This window comes from Phyllostomus hastatus, unplaced genomic scaffold (genome assembly GCF_019186645.2).
Source record: "Phyllostomus hastatus isolate PE091 unplaced genomic scaffold, TTU_PhHast_1.1 phas_contig_147, whole genome shotgun sequence".
Taxonomy (NCBI): Eukaryota; Metazoa; Chordata; class Mammalia; order Chiroptera; family Phyllostomidae; genus Phyllostomus; species Phyllostomus hastatus.
Window position 1 is genome coordinate 5,824,941 of NW_025333603.1, and position 23,466 is coordinate 5,848,406.

The window sequence follows — 23,466 nt, forward strand, 5'->3', positions numbered from 1 at the left end:
AAGACAAATAACCCAATTTTAAAGTGGCCAAAAGATCTGAACAGGTATTTCTCTAGAGATAATACAAATGGCCAGTAAGCACATAAAAAAGATGCTCAACATCAGTAACCATCAGGAGAATGCAAATTAGAACCACAATGAGATACCACTTTGTACCCACTGGAAGCAAAAATAAATAATAGCAAGTGTTAGTGAGGATGTGCTGATATTAGAATCCTCGTAATAAAATATTATTCAGCTGTGCCCTGGCCAGGTAGCTCAGTTGGTTAGCGTGTCATCCCCACACGCCAAGGTTGCGGGCTCCATCCCTGGTGAGGGGACACGTAAGAATCAACAAATGAATGCATGAGTAAGTGGAACAACAAATCCATGTTCCCTTCTCTCTCTAAAACCAATAAATAAAATTTTTTTAAAATAAAATATTCAGCTTTAAAAAGGAATGAAGTGCAGGCGTACCACATTTCACTGAATTTTGCTTTATTGCACTCCACAGATACCTGCACTTTTTTACAGATTGAAGGTGTGTGGCAACCCTGTGTCGAGCAAGTCTACCAGCACCACGTTCCCAACAGCATATGCTCACTTCGTGTTTCTATGTCACTGTTTAGTAATTCTCACAATATTTCAAACTTTTTCATTATCATTACATTTGTTATGGTGATCTGTTATCTGTGATCTTTGACATTACTATTGTCATTGCTTTGGGGCTCCACAAACTGCGCCCATACGAGACAGTGAACTTAACTGGTAAATGTTGTGTGTGTTCTGACTATGCCACTGCCCAGCCATTCCCCTGACTCTCTCCCTCTCTGGGGACCTCTCTATTCCCTGAGATACAACAATATTGAAATTAGGCCAATTAATAACCCTACAATGGCCTCTGAATGTTCAAGTGAAATGACGAAATGCACAGCTCTCACTTTAAATCCAAAGCTAGAAATGGTTAAGCTCAGCGAAGAAGACATGTCAAAAGCCAAGCAAGACAGGCTGAAAGGCAGGCCTCTTGCACCATACCACCAAGTTGTGAATGCAACGGAAAAATTCTTGAAGGAAATTAAAAGTGTTACTCCAATGAATACACAAATGATAAGAAAGTGAAATAGCCTTATTGCTGATAGGGAGAAAGTTTTAATGGTCTGGCTAGAATATCACACCAGCCACAATATTCCCTTAAGCCAAAACCTAATCTGGAGCAAGGCCCCAGCTCTTCAATTCTATGTATGCTGAGAGAGGTGAGGAAGCTGCAGAAGAAAAACAGGAAGTGAGCAGAAGTTGGTTCCTGAGGTTTAAGATATGAAGGCATGTCCATAACATAACCGTATACGGTGAAGCAGCAAGTGCTAATACAGAAGCTACAGCAAGTTGTCAAGAAGGTCAAGTAAAGTAAGTAGTGAGGGTGGCTGCACTAAACAACAGATCTTCAAGGCAGACAAAACAGCCTTCTATTGGAAGAAGATGCCATTTAGAGCTTTCATAGCTAGAGGTGTCAACACCTGGCTTCAAAGGACAGGGTGACTCTCCTGTTAGGGGCCAAAGCAGCTGGTGACTTTCAGTTGAAGCCAATGCTCATTCACCATCCTCAAAACCCTGGGGCCCTTAACAATTATGCTACATCTACTCTGCCTGTGCTCTGTAACTGGAACAAGCCTGGATGGCAGCACATCTCCATACAACATGGTTTACTGAGTACTTTAAGCCCACTGTTGAAACACACTGCTCAGAAAAAAAATAATACTTTCAGAATATTACTGCTCATTAATAATACACCTGGTCACCCAAGAGCTCTGATGGAGATGTACAATGAGATTAATGTTCTCATCCTTCTAACATAACATCCATTTTGTAGCCCATGGATAAAGATTCAATTTTGACTTTCAAGCTTTATTATTTAAGAAAGACGAGGTCTGCCTGGGAAAAGTCCAGCCACTGTTAATATAATGAGAATGGACTGCACAATATCAATGTAACCTGGCAGCCAAGAAGAGTGGACTGGAATGCCCATATGTGAACAATGAGGACTTCACTGTACTAGTCAGTGAGGGCAGTAGACACTGTTGAGGGAGCATGTGTACTGTGTGGCCATCAAATTCTAAATGACTGAGCAAGTAGAGCAATGACTCGGCATCAAATTTTGCTTTAAGCTTGAACATTGCTCCATGGAAACTACCCAGATGATTCAGAAGGCTTTCAGGGATGATGCAATGAGTGCAGCACAAATAAAAATGTGGTACAACCCCTTCAAAGATGGTTGAGTATCTGTTAAAACTGATCCACATTTCTGGAAGGCCTGCAACAAGCAGAACACCTAAGCAGAACATTGAACACATATGGGCTACAATCAACAAAGATCAGCGACTGACAGTGTGAGAGCTAGAAGCTGATCTGGGGATTCCAAAATCTACTGTGTCTGAGAGCAGAAGGAACATCATGATGCAGCTGTTAATGACTTGATTCAAAAAGTACGATTCCAGACTTCCGGCAAGATGGAGGAATAGGTGGATGCACCGTGCCTCCTCTCACAACCAAGATTAGAACAACGATAATTTACAGATAGAATATCACTCAGAACTGATAGAGGATTTATCTGAATGGAAGTCGGACAGCCAAGAAGTTGAAGTAGACCTGTACATCCAGACTGGTAGGAGACGACGAGCCGGGCGGGCACGGGTCGGTGGTGCGCGGAGGTCGGGGAAAATTTGACGTGAAATCGGCGCGACAGCCATCCGGGGGCAAGAACGCAGCGGTGATCCCTGAGTACGCAAGCTGCGGCTGGAGCACCCGGTGGGGCAGCGATTGTGGACCAGGGCAGAGCTCACAGCCCAGGATCCCAAGGAAGGGCCTAAGCCCGGGAGAACGAAACTATCGCCATTGTCCCCTCCCGCTCCTGCCCCCGCCCCCACATACAACGTCACAATCTAGCGACCAGGGTGCTCAGCCCTGGTGAACACCTAAGGCTCCGCCCCCCACCATAACAAGAGTGACCAGAGACAGGGAAAGACCTAAGACATGTATCCAACAGAACAGATCAATCCCCCAGGACTCATCCTTTTGAGCGACCAAGAAATAGCCAATCTATCAGATGCACAGTTCAAAACACTGATGATCAGAAAGCTCATGGAATTGGTTGATTTTGGGCGCAATTTAGATGAAAGGATGCAGGTTACCATAAAAGAGATGCAGGAAGATACGTGGAGGAGAGCCAATAGTGAAAGGAAGGAATCTGAGTCTCAAAACAATACAGTGGACCAGAAGGAAGATAGAATCAACCAAGCAGGAAAGCATGATGAAATAAGAATTCAAAAAATTGAGGAAAAAGCTTAAGAGCATCCAGGACACCTTTAAACGTTCCAACATCCGAATTATAGGGGTACCAGAACAGGAAGGAGAAAAGCAACAGATGGAGCACGTATTTGAACAAATAATAAAGGAGAACTTCCCCAATCTGGCAAAGGGAACAGTCTTCCAAGAAATCCAAGAAGTTCAGAGAGCCCCCAAAGAAGTTGGACCCAAGAAGAAACACACCAAGGCACATCATAATTACATTAGCCAAGGTAAAAACAAAGGAGAGAATCCTAGAAGCAGCAAGAGATAAGGGGACAGTCACCTACAAAGGAGTTTCCATCAGACTGTCAGCTGATTTCTCCAAAGAGACCTTACAGGCAAGAAGGGGCTGGAAAGAAATATTCCAAGTCATGAAAGACAAGGACTTACATCCCAGATTGCTCTATCCAGCAAAGCTCTCATTTAGAATGGAAGGGAAGATGAAGTGCTTTTCAGATAAGGTCAAGTTAAAGGAGTTCATCATCACCAAGCCCTTACTTTATGAAATGCTAAAGGGACTTATCTAAGAAAAAGAAGATAAAGAAAAAGACATGTATAGTAAAAGGACAGCAAACTCACAATTATTAACAACCACACCTAAAGCAAAACCAAAAGAAACTAAGTAAACAACTAGAACAGGAACAGAACCACAGAAATGGAGGGCACATGGAGGGCTAGCAGCAGGGGGGGGTGGGAGGAGGAGAGAGGGGGAAAAGGTATAGAGAATAAGTAGCATAGAATGCAGGTTGATAATAGATAGGGGGAGGGCAAGAATAGTACGGGAAATGTAGAGGCTAAAGAACTCATAAGAATGACACATGGACATGAACTAAAGGCGGGGAACGTGGGTGGGAGAGAGGGTACAGGGTGGAGGGGAGAGAAGGGGGGAAATGGGACAACTGTAATAGCATAATCAATAAAATACATTAAAGAAAAAGGCAGCACTTCTCTGAGAGTCCCTCTGGCTCTTGGATAGGCCTGGCTCACCTTCACAAAGCAGATTGGACCCACTCTCTTAACACCAGACAACTTGACAAAAATTCTGGGCATCAGGCTCCTAAAATTCCAATATTTCACCCATGAGTAAGGCATGGTGCCCACAGACCACCCAGGTAAAATGAACAACCATCTTCTGGATAATCCAGCCATGATGTTAAAAAATAAGAATTCAATGACGTTCTGGACTTTGGAGTTATTCAGAACGTGGTTTGATTTCCAGCTCTATCTCTTCCCTGGGAGCCAGACTGCTGAGAATTAAATGAATTAAAATCCACAAAGCTCTTACAACAGTGCCTAGCACATAGTAAATGTTCCACAAGTGTTATATATTTCTGTGTGTACTTGACCTACATGTGAATATGCTGTTATTTCATGCCATTTATTGTAAAATTTAATAATACATTATTTTTCCATAACAGAAAAAAAAAATGTACGATTCCAACGAAGGATTCTGCACAGTGTTTTGAACTGTGCAAGAGACACTGGGAGAACTGTGTGAGGTCCCAAAGAGACTATTTTGAGCCTATGTTCAATGTTTCTTGTACCTTCTTCATAATATGTGGCTGTACACTTTCTGGACAGACCTCATCTTCTATAAGGTTATAGCTAGCATAGTGATTCCTCTAATAGATCTGGGCAAAGGAATTGAAAACCTTCTTCAAGGTTTTCACCATGGAAAGGATTCACCATTCTAGATGCCATTAAGGACATCTGTGATTCATGGAAACAGGTCAAAACATCAGCATTAACAGGAGTTGGGAAGTTCATTCCATCCCTTGTGAACGACTTTCAGGGGTTCAAGAGTCCAGTGGAGGAAGCAACTGCAGATGTGGCAGAAATAGCAGGAGACCTAGAATTAGAAGTGGAGCCTGAACTACTGCAGGCTCATGATGAAACTTTAATAGATGAGGAGTTGCTTCTTATGGGTAAGCAAAGAAAGTGGTTTCTGGACATGGAATCTACTCCTGGTGAGGAAGCCATGAAGACTGTTGAAATACTTTAGAGTATTTCATATACTTGGCTGACAGGGCAATGGCAGGGTTTGAGAGAACTAAGTCCAATTTTGAAAGAAATTCTACTGTGGGTAAAATGCTATCAAACAGCATCACGTGAAATCGTTGGTGAGCGGAAGAATCCATCCGCGTGGCGAACTTCATCGTTGCCTTACTTTAAGAAACTGCCAGCCACTGGTCTTAAGCAACCACCCGCCTGACTGGTCAGCAGCTATCAACACTGAGGCAGCACCTTACTCTAGCAAAAGGATGACAACTTACTGAAGGCTCAGATGATAGCATTTTTTCACAGAAAAGTATTTTTTAATTAAGATACGTATTTAGATATGATGCTATTGTACACTCAATATACTACAGAACAGCGTATTTTTAGTTAGGGATGTCCGTTGTTTTTTTAGACATAATGCTATTGCACACTTATACTACAGCATACTGTAAACATAACTTTAATATGCACTGGGAAACCAAAAAATTCTGTGCTTGCTTATTGTGATACCACTTAGCTGTGGGGGTCTACAACTAACCCTGCAATACCTCTGAGGTCTGCCTGTACCACATTCATTCCTGCAACATGGTGACCTTTAAATACATTATACTAAATGAAAGCAGCAGTCACAAAAGGCCACATATTGTATGACTTAATTTATAAGAAATGTCCAGAATAGGCAAATCCATAAGGACAGAAAGTAGCTTAGTGGTCGCCAGAGCCTGCAAGGACAGGGGCTAGGGAGTGACTGCTAGTGGGTACACGGGGTTCTTCTGGGGTGATGAAAATGTTCTAAAATTGATTGTGGTGATGATTGTGCAACTCTGTGATACACTAAAAACCACTGAATGTATACTTAGAATGGATGAATTGTGTAGCATGACTATGTCTCAATAAAGATGTTTAAAAAAATTTTTAAGTGGTTGCTATTATTCTTAGTGTTCAGGAAGAATATAGAATCCTACATTGTAATCACATCTCCATCTCTAAACCCCACATTTTACCAGCAATCAGTGTGTTCTAAGTAGAGATGACTGTCCAATGCACACAAGGCCCAGGGAGTAAGGTTCATTTGCAGTCGGCAACTGCCCTCAACCTCAGAGAAGGCACAAGGTCCAATCACAAAGAGAAATCCTGCTGAAAGAGCCAAACAGTGGGCTTCAAGGAGTTAGGTATGTTCCCCATTGCGAACTAACCAGTAAAGGTCATTTTTTCCCGAAGATGGAGCCATAGGTGGACGTACCGTACCTCCACGCACAATCAAGATTGGAACAAAAACAATTTAGAGGCAGAATAACACCCAGAACTGACAAAAGAATTTATCTGAATGGAAGTTGGACAGCCAAGAAGTTGAAGTAGACCTGTTCATCCAGACCGGTAGGAGGGGCGGAGACGAGCAGCCAGGTGCAGGTCGTGGCATGGAGAACAGGGAGAATTGGGCGCATAAGGCAACCGGGAGCGCATAAGGCATCTGGGGCGTGCAAGATCGCAGCGGGTGGACCCTGAGTATGCAAGCGGCAGCTAGCAGACCCAGTGAGGCAGCGATTGTGGAGCAGGGCAGAACGCGCAATCCAGGATCCCAGGGAAGGGACTGAAGTCCCATGGAGAACGGAGCTACCACCATTGTTCCCTCTCGACCCTGCCCTCACATACAACGTCACAATCTAGCAACTGGGGTGCCCAGCCCCAGTGAACACCTAAGGCTCCACCCCTCACCGTAATAGGAGTGACCAGACCAAAAAGAGAGAGAGAGAGAGAGAGAGAGAGAGAGAGAGAGAGAGAGAGAGAGAGAGAGAGATGGCTCAAACAGAAGAACAAATCAGTGCCCCAGAACTCATCCTTTTGAGCAACCAAGAGATAGCTAACCTATCAGATGCACAGTTCAAAACACTGGTGATCAGGAAGCTCACAGAATTGGTTGATTTTGGTCACAAATTAGATGAACAAATGCAAGTTACCATAAAAGAAATGAAGGAAAATGCACAGGGAACCAATAGTGATGGGAAGGAAACTGGGACTCAAAACAATACAGTGGACCAGAAGGAAGAAAAAAACAACCAAACAGGAAAGAATGGAGAAATAAGAATTCAAAAAAATGAAGAGAAGCTTAGGAACCTCCAGGACAACTTTAAATGTTCCAACATCCGAATCATAGGGGTACCAGAAGGGGAAGAGGTAGAGCAACAGACTGAAAATGTATTTGAACAAATAATAAAGGAGAACTTCCCCATTCTGGCAAAGGAAATAGACTTCCAGGAAGTCTAGGAAGCTCAGAGAGTCCCAAAGAAGTTGGACCCAAGAAGAAACACACCAAGGCAAATCATAATTACATTAGCCAAGGTAAAAATGAAGGAGAGAATCCTAGAAGCAGCAAGAGATAAGGGGACAGTCACCTACACAGGAGTTTCCATCAGACTGTCAGCTGATTTCTCAAAAGAGACCTTACAGGCAAGAAGGGGCTGGAAAGAAGTATTCCAACTCATGCAAGTTAAGGACCTATATCCCAGATTGCTCTATCCAGCAAAGCTCTCATTTAGAATGGAAGGGCAGATAAAGTGCTTCTCAGATAAGGTCAAGTTAAAGGAGTTCATCATCACCAAGCCCTTACTTTATGAAATGTTAAAGGTGTTAAATAAATGTTATAAATGTTAAAGGTTTCTTATCTAAGAAAAGAAGATTTAAAAAAAAAAACATGTATAGTAAAAGGACAGCAAACTCACAATTATGAACAACCACACCTAAAGCAAAACCAAAAGAAACCAAGCAAACAACTAGAACAGGAACAGAACCACAGAAATGGAGATCACATGGAGGGTTAGCAACAGGGGAGTGGGAGGAGGAGAAAGGGGGAAAAGGTACAGAGAATAAGTAGCATAGATTGTAGGTAGAAAATAGACAGGAGGAGGGTAAGAATAGTATGAGAAATGTAGAAGCTAAAGAACTTTTAAGTATGACACATGGACATGACTAAAGGGGGAGATATGGGTGGGAGAGAGGGTACAGGGTGGAGGGGAGTGAAGGGGGGAATGGGACAACTGTAATAGCATAATCAATACATTTTTTAAATTAAAAAATTTTTTAAAAAGGTCATTTTTTCCAAACCCCTAGCTGATATTTATAATTTAACACTAAAACAATTTTCAACCATTTGATCTGTGACAAACACCAGAGAAATAGAAAAAAAGGAAAATGCACAGGGAGATCAGAAATCAACATTTAATTGAGCGACTACAATGTGTGGCAGGGGTTTTTTTTTTCCCCATTGATTCTAGAGAAAGAGAGGAAAAGGGGGAGAGAGACATGAACCTGCTGTCCCCCTCACTTAGGCATTCGCTGGTGGGTTCTTGCATGTGCCCTGGCCAGGGACTGAATTCACAGCCTCAGCGTACTGAGATGACACTTTGTCCAACTGAGCTACCTGGCCAGGGCCTGGCAGGTATTTTTTTATGTGTCTTCTAATCTCTGAAGTAAATACTTTCACTCTTTTCTAACTGAGGAAAAAGTTAAGTTAACATGCCCAAAGCAGGTAGTGTGAAGGAAGGCTGATGGATTGCTCCTTTCACTGATCAACACTGCCTCTCTGATAATTCCAGTCTATAAAAAATTTAAAGAGATACTGCAGATAGGTGACATTTAAGTAGTTTTGTAATTTCTTCATTCTGTTAACTAAACGGTGGCTACATTACTATGGAAACAGATAAAAACCACATACGATTTTAACATGTAGTCCTTAAATATCTCTTTAAAAATGAAATTGTGTGTGTGTATGTATCCACTGTGTCCTCTGAGAAGGCCTACAAGTAATCAAAACAAGCACTCAGCTAGCAGCTACACTGTGGTTTCGAAATACCACCCTCCACTAAAAGGATCCGGGCACCCTTGGAGAAATGGCTGATGTGAAGGCTATAGCACAAAAAGTACAGGATGAGCTTGGAATATCTTCTTGAGCTAAAAAGCAAGCACTAAAAGGAATCATGAGACAATGTGAGTCAGCTACAAGGAAATCACACTGGCCAAAGCAGGAACGTTTCAAGGATCAAATGCAGTAATAATAAATTATAATCTACTGAACGAAAAAAGAATTCATGAGTTCATACTGATATGTTTATCAATAGAAAAATAACTATAGGTAGAAATAAATGTTAAAATGGTGGAAAAGTGAAACTCTTCCTTACAGTAAAATGCCAGGAATGATGGCATGAGGGGAAAAATCATCAATAGATGCTAAAATGAATAGGCAAGGGGTAAAAGTCTGAGGAGGAATAAGGATATTTATATATCTCAAACATCTCAACAAATTTACTTAAAAACTAAAAAAAATCAGTAACTTTTCAGAGAAAAACATGGACACCACCTTAACCAAGTATCAAAGTTAAAAATCACCAATATGGCCCTGGCTGGTGTGGCTCAGTGGATTGAGCACTGGTCTGCGAACCACAGGGGTCGCTGGTTGAATTCCCAGTTGAGGCACATGCCTGGGTTGAGGGCCAGGTGCCCATTTGCAGGGGTGCATGAGAGGCAACCACGTATTGATGTTTCTCTCCCTCTCGTTCTCCCTCCCTTCCCCCTGCCTAAAAATAAAAAAAAATAAAAAAAATCTTTTAAAAATAAATAAAATAAAAATCACCAACATGAGACAACCAACATCATGTGCCTCCAGATACGATAAGCTAAGGAGGACACAACTTCAGTGGTAGTCCTGTGAAAAATGTATGACCTGAATCTAATTATGAGGAAACATCAGATAAATGCAAATCGAGGGACACTATTCTTAGAGGATGTACTTAGTCTTTGAAAAGTCAAGGTAAAGAAATGTACAGAAAGGCTGAGGGATTGTTTGAATTAAAGGAAACGAAAGAGACAAGACAGATAAATGCATTCAGAATCCTGGAATGGGTTCTGGACAAAGAGGATAAAAAGAAAGATTATTGTATCTTTTATAAAGGTGTTATTGGGACAGCTGGTGAACTGTGAATAAGTTCTTTGGATTAGGTAATAATACTGTATAAATGTTAAATCTCCTGATATTTTTAACTTTACTGTGGTTAAGTATTAGAACATCCTTGTTTTTAGGAATGCACACTGAAATATTTACGGACAAAGGAGCATGATGTCTCCAACTTTCAGATATCTCAGAAAAACACATACGCATCTATAAATGCATGTACAGAAAAAATGATAAAGCAAATGGGGCAAAATATACACAACTGGTGAATCTGAACACAAGACACCCGGGAGTTCCTTGTGTTATTCCTATAATTTTTCCTGTGTGAAGTTATATCAAAAAAAGGGTTCTAGTTAAAATAGAAACCTAGTAAATGAAAAAGCCAATCACCTACAATCCCACCATTTCAACAAGTTCCCTATATCCATTTTTTCACACTGCTCTTCAGAGTCCTTGCTCGTGAGCACGCATGCAGGTGTAACCATTACATGGAGACAAATTTTAATTCCCATGTTAACTTCTTATATCACTTAGGCTTTTTTATCTGTTGAGTTAAACTTTCAAGCTAATTAGATAGTTTCTATGTTAAAAAAAAAAAAAAGAGCAATCCAACATACTTCAACCAAGGAACAAACTCTGGTACAGCCATACAATGGAATACCACTCAACAATAAAAAGAAACTATTTAATGACACACACAATAACATAAATGAATCTCAAGTGTAATACGTTAGTGAAAGAAAGGCTTTTTGATTCTATTCACATGATATTTTGAAAAGGGGAAACTATTTGAGCAGAAAGCAGACCCGTTGTTGCCAGAGGCTGGGGTGTGGGGAGAAAGGTGGCTACTAAGGTGAACAAGGAATTTGGGGGTTTGATGAAACTGTTCTGTATCTTGACTATGGTGGTAGAGATATGACTATATATGTTTGTCAAAATTTGCAGAACTGTGCACTAAAATGGGTGATTTCTACTGTATATAAATTATACCTAATTTAAAAATGGAAAAAACAAAACAAAACTGGATTTTAAAAATAAGTTTCTGTCCTTGATGGTGTGGCTCAGTGGAATGAGTGTCAGCCTGTGAACCAAAAGGTCGCTGGTTCAGTTCCCAGTCAGGGCACGTGCCTGGGTTGCTAGCCAGGTCCCTGGTTGGGGGCAGCCAATTGGTGTGTCTCTCACACATAGATGTTTCTCTCCCTCTCTTTCCCCCTCCCTTCTCCTCTCTCTAAAAATAAGTAAATAAAATCTTTTAAAAAGTTTTAGACTAAGATTACAGAATATAAATTTATCCTCTGTATCATAAAAGCTCCCCATTCACATAAAACAAATAGGATGTTATAATACAAAGTCAATATGCATATACAAAATTGGTGTAAATTAAAGAGTTTAATTGTAAATTAAGTGCAACTGGTCATGGTTCTGAGACATGACCTCTCCACTCATTTGCACAGGGCCTGTCCCAGCACCAAACATTTTTTACCCAGAGTACAACTGCCTTCTAAGGATCTCTGGCCTCTGCTCTCTCTACCATTCAACTCAAAATAATGCCAGACAGATCTACCTAAAGCAGTATATAATCACATGATCTCTTGCTAAAACATTCTGTAGGATAAGTTCCAAACTCCTAAGCATCATTTCAAAATCATCATCCAATCTACCTACACACTACTCACTGACCCTCTACCCATATACAAAAGAATCTACTCTCTACCCACACTAGCTGTGCTGTGGGTAGAGAGTAGACCTCCTTTTATTTTCATATCTATCTATTTTCAAATCTCTAAACCTCCTTTTATTTTCTTATCTATTTTCAAATCTCTGTACAGGCCTGAAATGCCCTTCCTTTATCCTTCTGTTGGGCAATACTGGTCATCCGTGTTCAAATTTACATTCTTCAACATAACTTCTTCCTTTGGGCTTCTACAGCATTTTGAAAAAAAAAGTACGAGTATGTTTGCCTTCTCCACATACTCAGAGGACCATACTTGGGGGCCCTAAGCATATAGCAGTTGCTCCATCAAAATTAGCTAAACGAGTCCTGACTGGTGTGGCTCCGTAGACTGAGCAATGCCCTACAAACCAGAGGGTGGCTGGTTTAATTCCCAGTCAGGGCACATGCCTGGGTTGCAGGCCATGTCCCCAGTTGGGGGCACTCAAATAGCAACCACACATTGATGTTTCTCTCCCTCTCTTTCTCCCTCCCTTCCACTCTGTCTAAAAATAAATGAATTCTTTAAAATATATATATATATTTTAAAAGTTAGCTAAATGAGGAACTAAGCAAATCGAACCATGTGCAATGCGTACCTTAAAATTATTTCGTTTAAAACCAAGGCACAACCTCATCTTAAAACTGTATTTGCACCATCAGAATTAGAACTGTTTTCCCAATTTTGGCCTCTGGAGTGAGTTTTTTATCACTAAAACTATCAATGTCCTGGTTTCGTCAGGATGGTGGCACAGGCAGATATGACTCACCTCTTCGCTCAACCACATCAAAATTACAACTAAAATACAGAACAACCATCACTCAACTGTCAGAAATCAAGCTGAATGGAAGTCTGACAACTACGGAATTAAAGAAACCACATCCATCCAGACAAATAGATCCATCCAGACTGCTGGAGGGCTGGAGACACAGACACGCTGGTCTCACATTGACATGTGGTAGACAAAAATTCAGGAAGGGTATCTTGGAGTTGATGAGTCCCAGGCCCACACACCAGGCCCAGGGTTTCAGTGCCAGGAAGATAAATCCCCACAACCTCTGATTGCAAAAACCAGAGCTCCCACACACACAGACTCACCTACTTGGATTTGCTCCCCCTCTGATCTCTAGCTCGGGGTGGCACCTTAAAGGGCACCAGTGGCATACTGGGAAAGATGGAAGTGGTGAGCAGAGAAGATTGTCCCTTCTCTGAGCAGCCCCCCCGCACACACAAGCCACAGAGCTGGCAGGCTGGTGCCATATTTGAGGCTCCATCAACCTGGCTAACACAGTTTGACCCACCTGGGACATCCCCAGAGACTCCACCTCACCCAACTTATGGGGCGACCTAAACTGCTTTTCCATATGAATAGTGGGTCTTGCCTCACAGTCTTCACACCTTCCTAAATCCTATCAAACAAGCAACAACTGGCTTCAGTGAGCCCCAGGACAGGCACTAGCAGCAGCCAGATTAGTTTTACAGCTTGGCTTTGCCTGGGAATCTCCAAACCCAGCACAAGTAGCAACCTTCTCAGATTGCTTTATAGCTCAGGAAGGGTGCCATGGACAAAACACAGGTGGGGGATGACCTTGGCCTGCACCACCCAGGAAACCCCAGGGCCAGAACACCCAGTGGACAGCTACAGACCACTTCTGAGCACCACCACCCTGACTCAGCACTGCTGATCCTCCACAGAGGGCAAAGGATGGTAGAGCAGTAGTCACCGCCAGCCAGTCCTTACAGCTGACTAACCTTTGGTAAATCCCTCCCATTGATCTGCCAACAACAACAAAGGCTCAACTATAAGAGGAAGGTATACTCAGCCCACTAGAAGGGTACACCTTGAATACCTGGCTTCATGATAGAAGAGGTTGTGCCACTGGACCCTACAGGACACCTACCATATTAGGCCACGCTACTAAGGCACAGAGTCAAAGCAGCTCTACCTAATACATAGAAACAAACACAGGGAGGCTGACAACATGAGAACACAAAGAAATAGGGCCCAAATGAAAGAACAGATCAAACCTCCAGAAAAAGAGCTAAATGAAATGGAGATAAGCAATCTATCAGATGCAGAGTTCAAAGCACTGTTAATAAGGATGCTCAAGGAACTTAGTGAGGACCTCAGCAGCACAAAAAAGTCCCAGTTCGAAATGAAGGATCCACTAATTGAAATAAAGAACATTTTAAAGGGAAACAACAGTCGAGTGGATGAAGCTGAGAATCAAACCAATGATTTGGAACATAAGGAAGCAAAAAACAACCAATCAAAACAATAAGAAGAAAAAAGAATCCAAAAAAACAAGGATAGTACAAGCAACCTCTGGGACAACTTCAAGAGATCCAACATTCGTATCATAGGAGTGCCAGAAAGAGAAAGAAATTGGAAATCTATTTGAAAAAATAATGAAAGAAAACTTCCCTAATTAGGCGAAAGAAATAGACGTGCAAATCTAGGAAGCACAGAGAGTCCCAATCAAATTGGACACAAAGAGGACCATACCGACACATTATAATTGAAATGCCAAGGATTAAAGATAAAGAGAGAATCTTACAAACAGCAAGAGAAAAGCAGAGAGTTACTTAGATAGGAGTTCCCATAAGACTGTCAGGTGAGTTCTCAAAAGAACCTTACAGGCAAGAAGGGGCTGGCAAGAAGTATTCAAAGTGATGAAAAATAAGGATTTACAACCTAGATTACTCTATCCAGCAAAGATGGCATTTAGAATGGAAGGGCATATAGTGCTTCCCAGAGAGGGTAAACCTACAGGAATTCATCATCACCAAGCCATTATTACACGAAATGTTAAAGGGACTTATTTAAGAAAAAGATCATCAAAACCATGAACATTAAAATGACAACAAGCTCACAACTACCAACAGCTGAATCTAAAAAATAAAAACAAAAACAAACGAAGCAAACAACCACAACAGGAACAGAATCATAGGTATAGGGATCATTTGGAGGGTTATCAGCTGGGAGGGGGAGATGGGGGGAAAAAGGAGGAACTAGTGCAGGGATTAAGAAGTGTAATTTGTTAGGAACAAAATAGACAGATGTTAGGAACAGCATAGGAAATGTAGAAGCCAAAGAACTTACATGCACAACCCATGGACATAAACTAAGGGGGGACTGCTAGACTAAAGGGGGATACCAGTCAGAGGGGGGCAAAGGGAATAAAAATTGGGACAACTGTAACAGCATAATCAATAAAGTATACAAAAAATGTACAATAAAAAAAATCAGTGATCACCTTGGGAAAATTTTTTTTTAAACTATCAATATTTTTAAATATTTCAAACCAATTTTTGTCATTAATATATTATCTTGGGGGGGAGGGGGGTATTTCTGCCTTCCCAGAAATATCAACCTTGGTTACTGTGAACAATTCTGTATCTCAATTATTTTGTTTCCTGAAAAATAAAAGAACTATGAGAATTCTATGTTTAAAATATAATTTATTGCCCAAAATGCATTACCTTCTGTTTTAAGCTAATTCGATAGCTGCACTAATATTCTGACTCTGGTAGCTCTTTATACTTTGGCTTTCACTGAGGGTTTTCAACTACAAATATGAAGTAGACAGAATTCCAAAAAACAGTGAAGAATCAATGAATCAGATTTAGGGAGAAACTTAAAATTCAACCTCTTAACATCTTTTTATTTGATTTAATTCAGTAAACATTTAGCCACTAAGAGAAAGAGCCTCAGAAGGGTGGGAGAAGTCAGTCACAGTCTTAAGCCTCAAAGATCTCATGTAACAAACGGGATTAAAAACAAATGGATAAGCTTCAACTAAACCAAACCTGGATAGGGACCCAAGAGGCAGAGCGCTGTGGATATTTAAAGGAGATGGTACCTGTACTGGGCCTTAAAAGAAAGAATTTCCACAACAGAAATGGTAGTCTAGGCAGAGAACGAAGAGTGCAAGGACAGAGAGAATACACTCAAGAACTTGCAAAACATCAGAATAATGAAGTGTGTTGCATATTCTTGTGGAACCAAAGTATGAAGAAATAATCCCCAAGAATTTCAGGAAAATAAAAAGGAGCCAATTAGTGTTGAAAGCTACAGTAGGGTTAATGAGAATAAATATGAAAAATAAAGACAGGGACCTGTCACCATTTCATTATCAGATCACTGGTGGCCTTACCTGACCTCAGTGATGAGATCAGAAACTACTGTAAGATATTTCAGCATGGAAAAACAAAGGTGGCGCAATAGAAAAGGCTCATCATGAAAAAGAATAATTAAGGCAGGGGGAAAAACAGACTTTTTTGGAATACAAAAGACCTGAATGTGTTTGCTCAAAGAGGGAAAAGGAGTCAATGTAAAGACAAAGGTGGAAAGATTCAAAAGGGAGAGGGTATAGTTTTTGCAATGAAGTTACAGAAAGTTGTTGAAAAGAAAAGCACGCAAAGAGGAAAGCTGGGCCTTGAAAAAGAAGAGGGACTTTTTCCTCTAGAAATGGGGAGTAGCTCTCAAAGAGAAAAGCAAGTTAGGAGGAAATCTTGAAAGGCTTGGGGAGAAAGGTGCTTAGAGGAACACAAGTATTTCTTTAACAAGGACAAGAAGAAAATCAACAAGAGGCAATTAAAAAGATTCTAGCAGCAGTGAGAGCTTGATTAAGAAATAAACTTGGCAGAGGTCCAAACAACGTCCTAAGCTATGGGGAAAAGGCAAATTGTGGGAAAGGAAACCAAAAAGCGACCCACCTAAATTAAAATCACTCATAAGTGCCCTGCCAGCTCTGGCTTTCTCCTTCAGCAGCACTCTTTTATGACTGTGCTGCTCCTTTTACAATGAAATCGATGGGGGACTCAAATGTTGAAAAAATTTTGTTACAGGTAGTAACTAGTGAGCATAGTAATCAATGTATGTAAAAAAGCTACTGTTTCAGGAACTGAAGGTGTGACCCACCCTGACTCCAGGAGACCAGAAGCAGTTCCACCTTTGCGCCTCAGGAGGACTGCAAGCAACTCAAGGTGGTATCGGAGCCACTGGGCTCCAGGGTGAGACGCGGGCTGACAAAGACACAGATGCAAGAATGCTGCAGCTTTTATCTGATTAACTTTCTCCCTGGATTCTAAACCCCTTACCTGCAGTTTTCTTCTTATAAAAAGTGTCGGTTTAAAATGGAATTTAAGATGGTCTGTTAGTGTACAAACCTGCCGTCTTCTCAGGTCTTCTCAAGTCGCGGACTATGTGAATAAAGCTCCAAAAGATTCAATCGGTCTCTCTGCTTATTGGGTCTGGTGGGTGACAGCCCGCACTAAAGCCAGCTTTCCTGGCTTCAAAATTTTCCTCAGGCTGGTTAAATTTAAAGATAATGGCCAGCTTTAAAGTTTTCAAGCCATGCTATTGGCAATGTGATGAGATACTTACTTTTTGAGTACTAAGACAATAAAATTAGGAGTTTTTACATGTAAAATGTCATCAGCTGTGAAAAGTCACAAAACCCTGAATGACACTAACCTGGCAGCTTCGGGAAAACCCATCCTGTAGATTGTGATAACTACAGCTCCTCCAATACCCAAATTGTGCTGCAGGGCAACCTTTGCACCAGGAACTTGTCTTCTTCCGGCTTCCCCTCTCAGCTGCCAGCAGAGCTCCGCGCACTGAGCCAGACCTAACAAATCAAACACAGAGCAGGCAGAGCCGGTTGCTTCAGAAAAGCTGCACCAACAGCTAGCTTTCTTAAGCCAGACAAGAGCTACCGTATGTTCAGTTGTGACTTTTAATTAAAGCATTTAATTAAGCTACGACAACGTTTGCTTAAATGACTTCTCTTAAAAGCACTGATGGTTTTGCACCTAGTTTTCTTAAGTAATCTCTATATTTAGACAAATGCAAGCTTAAGAAATTCTCTGCACTGTTTAAATTTATCCAACCTGTCCTTTTCTGGCCAGTTTGAAAGAAAAAAACCTGAATATAAAGTTCCCTGGCCCAGGAAAAATGGCATAAAAATAATTTAACTAATTTTACCATTTTTATGTATCAAAAGAAAACCTAGGATTTGGGAGTTCATGTTCCCTAAAAAATGTAGCTGGTATGGGGAATTTTACTATTATTTTCTCCAGATAGTTCACAAGAATTAATTGTTTTTCAAACCTATACATAGCTATTCACAAGAATAGCTCTGTATTCACAAGAACAGTTTTTGTCCCCTGGATAATAAAATCAAAGATTCTTAAAGCCGAGAGGGTCTTAATTATATAAGCACTGAGAAACTGGAAGATTAAGTAATTTGTGACCAGGCACAAGGCAAGGCTAATTCCAGAGATGAGATTAGAACCCAAGTCTCCTGATTTACATTTGTTTATCTTTCTACCAGAGCAGCTATTGGAGGACAGCTGAGATAAGAGTGTTCGATCAGGATAGACTGGTCTCCTCCTCCTGGAGGCAGAGCTTCACTGGTCTGCTGACAGTGTCGGTTCTTCCACCCACACTCCCATCTCAACTTCTGACTCCTGAGTATCTGGGACAGTGTCCCATAAGCCCCAACTTCAAAGAATTTAAATACCACTTCTCATTTCCAAACAGTGTCTATATATTCACAGAATATGTATCTTGAACACTTTCAAAATAGGGAATTCCACACCCTGTAATAATTTTTTAAATTGTGAACATTTTGAATATTAATTAGGAAGATAAAAATGAATGACTTTACTAATATATCCAAACTTTGGGGCAGTTTTACTAGAAATCTGCCAAATAAAAATCTTAAACAGTCAATAAATATGTAAAACAAAAAAAGTATCCGAACTTGTCTTATGACACCAATTGGGAAATACTGCCAGCCTTCTTCACAAAAGAATACACATTGTTCACAAAATATTTGAGAAAATATTCAGCTTCACTCTGATCAAATCAAACAGAACAATACCATTTTAACCAATCAAATTGGTAAGGATGTTTAACAATGAAACTAATCATTCTGGGGAGCCTATGGCAAGACAGCCACCCCCATAAAGTATGGTTGAAAGTTCAAATCAGTACAACCTTTTTGGAAAGCGATGTACCAAATTATTAAGAGCCTTTAAAATGCTTTGAAAACCATTATATGGACATAATCAAGGGTAGGGGTTCAGAACAGGTCTTCCCAAAATGTGCTACTTTGGCATGTGAATTATTTTAGGTTGAAGGCAATAAAAACCCTATCGGCTCATGAAAAAACTTACCTCTCTTAAAGAATTTTTTAAAGATCTTATTTCTTTCTTTGTTTGTTTGTTTAGAGAGGGGAAGGGAGGGAGAAAGAGAAGGAGAGAGAGATCAACGTGTAGTTGCCTCTTGCATGCCCCATACTTGGAGACCTGGCCCACATCCCAGGAATGTACCCTGACTGGGAATAGAACCGGTGACTTTTTGGTTCGCAGACCCACACTCAATCCACTGAGCTACACCAGCCAGGTCCTTTAGAGAGTTTAAATTAGGGCCTTGCCCACAATAAGAGTTATCACCAGAAATCTTTTCTTGAGCTATTGGCAGGTCAAACTATTGTACTAATTACTGAACACCTGCTCTTCTTATTGTCCTTAGTAACCTTCCTCCCCTTTGAAGCCCCAGGCACCTTACATCTCCTTCCCTATCTCAGAGTGTCACATCTACCTTATTTTCCCCTTTCTGGCTTTGAACTTCTCATTTATGTGGGGTATGGCTTTCTCATGTATGTGGGATTCCTGTGCATATGCATATAATTAAGTTTGGTCATTTTCTCTTGTTAATCTGCCTCATGTAGATTTAATTATTAGACCAGTGGAAAGAATCTTGAGGGTAGAGGGAGTTTCTTCCTCCCCAACACAATCATAGGCAAAGTTTAATGAAACTACCTGTTCATCACATTGTTATACCAGTGACAAATTAGATACTCTGAAAGTGAAATAACTAGGAAATGGTTATATGAATTATGCTATATGACAAATTACTATGTTCCTATTTAAAATGATCTTTATAGTTTTTTCAACAGTTTAGGGAAATGCTTATGATATCTTAGTAAAAAATGCAATGAACCAATTAGATAGCCATCTCTCCATCCAACCAACAAATATTTATTAAATATTTATTTTGTGCCAGACACTACACAAGGCTCAGAAGATCCAGCAATAAACAAGATTGGCATGGTCTTTGCCCTTATGAAGCTGATAATCTTGAGATATAAAAATGCAGGCTTTTACAATATGGTCTGATAATGCTGCCATAGGCATTCGTACAGGTGCTACAAGCACTCGGAGGGAGAATATCTCGTATACCTTGGTAGATAAGGGAATGAGTACAACATGACTGGACATCTAAACTGAGCTTCTATGAATAAAGAGGGGGCTAGCTAGGCAAAACAAAAGAAAGAACGCTTCATAAAGAGACATAAGCATGTACAAAGAAGGCACATGGCCTGCTTAAGGAGTAGAAAGTTAAGTAGTGAGACTAAGGAGTACTCACCAATATGGAGAGTAAGAGACAGGTGACTGGGAGGGAGGGAGAGAGAGGGAGATAAGGCTGGGGGAGAGGGGAGGGTGACAGGCAGATAAGGGGAGAGGGAGACAGGGATAAAGGAAAAGAATATGCATAAATACTAGAAACATTTACAGATTTTGCAGTAATTTCAATTTCACCATACAACTGACATTGTAGAAGATGTGGAACACTGTAATGAATCTCTATTTATGATCTGCCTAATTCATATGTGGCAAAAAAAAAAAAAGGAGGGAGAAAATAAACATCCACATTATCAGCTCATTCCTTGTAATTTATTTGCTTTTGACAAAAGATGGTTATCTGTGAGAAAATATACTGACTGAGCTTTCTGGTTGTTTACCTTCAGAATAAACCAGTGATCCTTGTATTTTTACACTTGATCTTAGCCAAAAGGCTGAGAAGCAACTATGTATTTCTAAAACCTAGGTCTCTGAAGGGTGAAAGTCAAAAGCTGGCCTCAGAAATCCACTTGCCAAGAAAGCATGTTATAAAAGCATAAATTATTTGAGCATATTTTTTTTTAAATTTCCTCCCTTGGATAACTTCTGGCACTAACCCACAATTTCCCTGTGCTTGGAAAAAAATAAACAATCAAACATGAATATGTTTTTTTTTATTTTTTTATAATTTTTTTAAAGATTTTATTTATTTATTTTTTAGAGAGGAAGGGAGGGAGAAAGAGAGAAAGAGAGAAACATCAATGTGTGGTTGCCGGGGGTCATGGCCTGCAACCCAGGCATGTGCCCTGACTGGGAATCGAACCTGCAACACTTTGGTTCGCAGCCCGCACTCAATCCACTGAGCTACGCCAGCCAGGGCTCAAACATGAATATGTTTATAAACTCTGTATGGGCACAGGAACAGGCATCCTGTCAAAGCAGTATATTCAAACAGTAACGCCCTTCTTACAGTCTCTTCTAGAGGGAAAAATTTTTTTAATCTGATTATTCATTTTACTACCATCTTGCTGCAAAAAACTGTCTAACAAGATAGTGAAGAGCCCTAGAAGGGGTACCTACATGGGTAAATACACAGGCTTTTTTTCTTATTGTTTAAATCTCTTTAAAAGATAACTTTTAAACAAGAATAAAAATTTATTGCAGGGTTCACAACATACAGGGTATGACAAAAATAGGCTTACAGTTGTTTGTACAGAAAATAAAATAATTAATAAATAATAATACAAGAATAAACTCTATGTTTCACATACTCACAACTGTAAGCCTACTTTTGCCCCATCCTATATATAAAAGAAAAATTCACAACTGTAATATAAGGCCTGAACAGGAGATGAAAGTATATTATTGTAAGGTTCTTTCACTATCAGTGAAGTGATATAATATCATTTGAAGATAAGACTATACCAAAATATAGAAAAACAGAGTCATAAAATAAGTCTAAAGGTGAGTGGAAATAGGAAATAAACAGCTGAGACAAGAAAACACAAATAGCAGGACAGATCCAAACTTAACCATATTAATAATCACATGAAATGTAAATGGTCTAATATCCCAACTAAAGGCAGCGATTGTCAGAGTGGAGAGAGAGAAAACAGCAAGACCCAAGTAAATGCTGCCAATGCACTTTTACAAATATAAAGTCACAAATCGTAAAAAAGTAAAAGGATGGAAGGGGACATACCATGTTAACACTACTCACATCTGAAAGCTGGAGTGGCAATACTAAATCAAAGTGTATTTCAGAGCAGACTTGCCAGGGAAAAGATGTTAGGAAGCGCCCTGCCTGGTATCAGAAGCTGTAACCCCCACCTAGGCTAAGGCTAAGGGAATGCCCTTGGAACCGTAAGCCAGCAAGGAGACAAAAGCTTATCTCCCTGGCAGGAGCACTGCTTCTGCTGCTTCATTCATAACTGAACCCCGAAGCTTGGTCAGTTAGCCAATGACGGGTAAGATTCCCCAAGGGGGGAACGACCTAAGACAGGCACGATCACGTAGGAGGCCCCCAAAAAAGGACTTTGGGGGCTACAGCAAAAGGGGGTGATGGACCCTCGCTCCTTGGCTTTGACATAGCCTGAGTCCTCAGCGTCTGGGAGAAAATCTCCTTATCTCTTGGTTGCCTTAGTTCCTTTGCTCCACCTAAGCCTGAAACAATGACAGGGTGGTGCAGCTCTGTGCTAAAAAGGGCAGATTCCCTGGGTGATCAGGCCTAAGAAAGAACATGTAAATTACTGTGAAACCTTCTTTGTTTAGAATGCTCTCAGTTGAATGAGAAGGGTCCAAGGAGGAAGTTGGTTTGTTCCTTAAAAGTCTTACAGCTCTTTGTGACTCAAAATAGACCCTCAGAGTTCCTTGTTATCTATTGTTTGATCCTTACTTCCTCATAGTGAGTAATGTGCTTTACCTGAATTCTTATGCAAAACAAGCCCAATAAAAGCAGGTTTGGATGGTAATTCGGCGAGCTCCCCACTAGAGGGGGTAGCGGTTCCGTCCCTACTTCTCCACAGAAACTAGTCTGTCTCCGTGCCTGTTTTTTCTCGCATTTTTGACAAGCCCTCCACAGCATTCCGTGATCACTGCTGGCCGGTGACCCACGCATCAAAAAGAAGGCCATTTCATAACGGCAAGGGGAAAACATAAAACCATCTTTATTACAGATGATTTGACTGTCTATATAGAAAGCTGGATGGAATTTTTTAAAGCTACTAGAATTGAGTTTTAGTAAGGATATGAGATGAATATTTAAAATTTTATTGTATTCCTACATACTAGCAATGAAAAATGGAAATGGAAAAAATACCATTTACAATAGCATTACAACTATGAGATACTTAAGGATAAATCAGACAAAAGAAAGAAGTGCAATACCTGTACTGTAAAATCTATAATACATTCCTAAGAAAAGTTAAAGGCCACCTAAATAAATGAAGTTACATATTTTGTCCATGGGTCAGAAGACTCACTATTGTTTGGGTGTCAATTCTCCCCCATATAAATCTATCTATTCAAAATAATCCCAATAAAAATCCCAAGAAGATTTTTGGTAGAAATCAATAA

At 40.5% G+C, this 23,466-nt stretch overlaps 1 protein-coding gene across 2 annotated transcripts in view; it reads right to left on the reverse strand.

Moving 5' to 3' along the window:
* The window catches only part of SCP2 (sterol carrier protein 2), a 110,012-nt gene that overhangs the window by 22,468 nt on the left and 64,078 nt on the right, over positions 1-23,466 (reverse strand). For both annotated transcript variants that reach the window (XM_045856566.1, XM_045856558.1), the window contains exon 12: positions 17,456-17,609. In XM_045856566.1, coding sequence (XP_045712522.1) covers positions 17,456-17,609 — 154 coding nt within the window. The remainder of the gene's footprint in view (positions 1-17,455; positions 17,610-23,466) is intronic.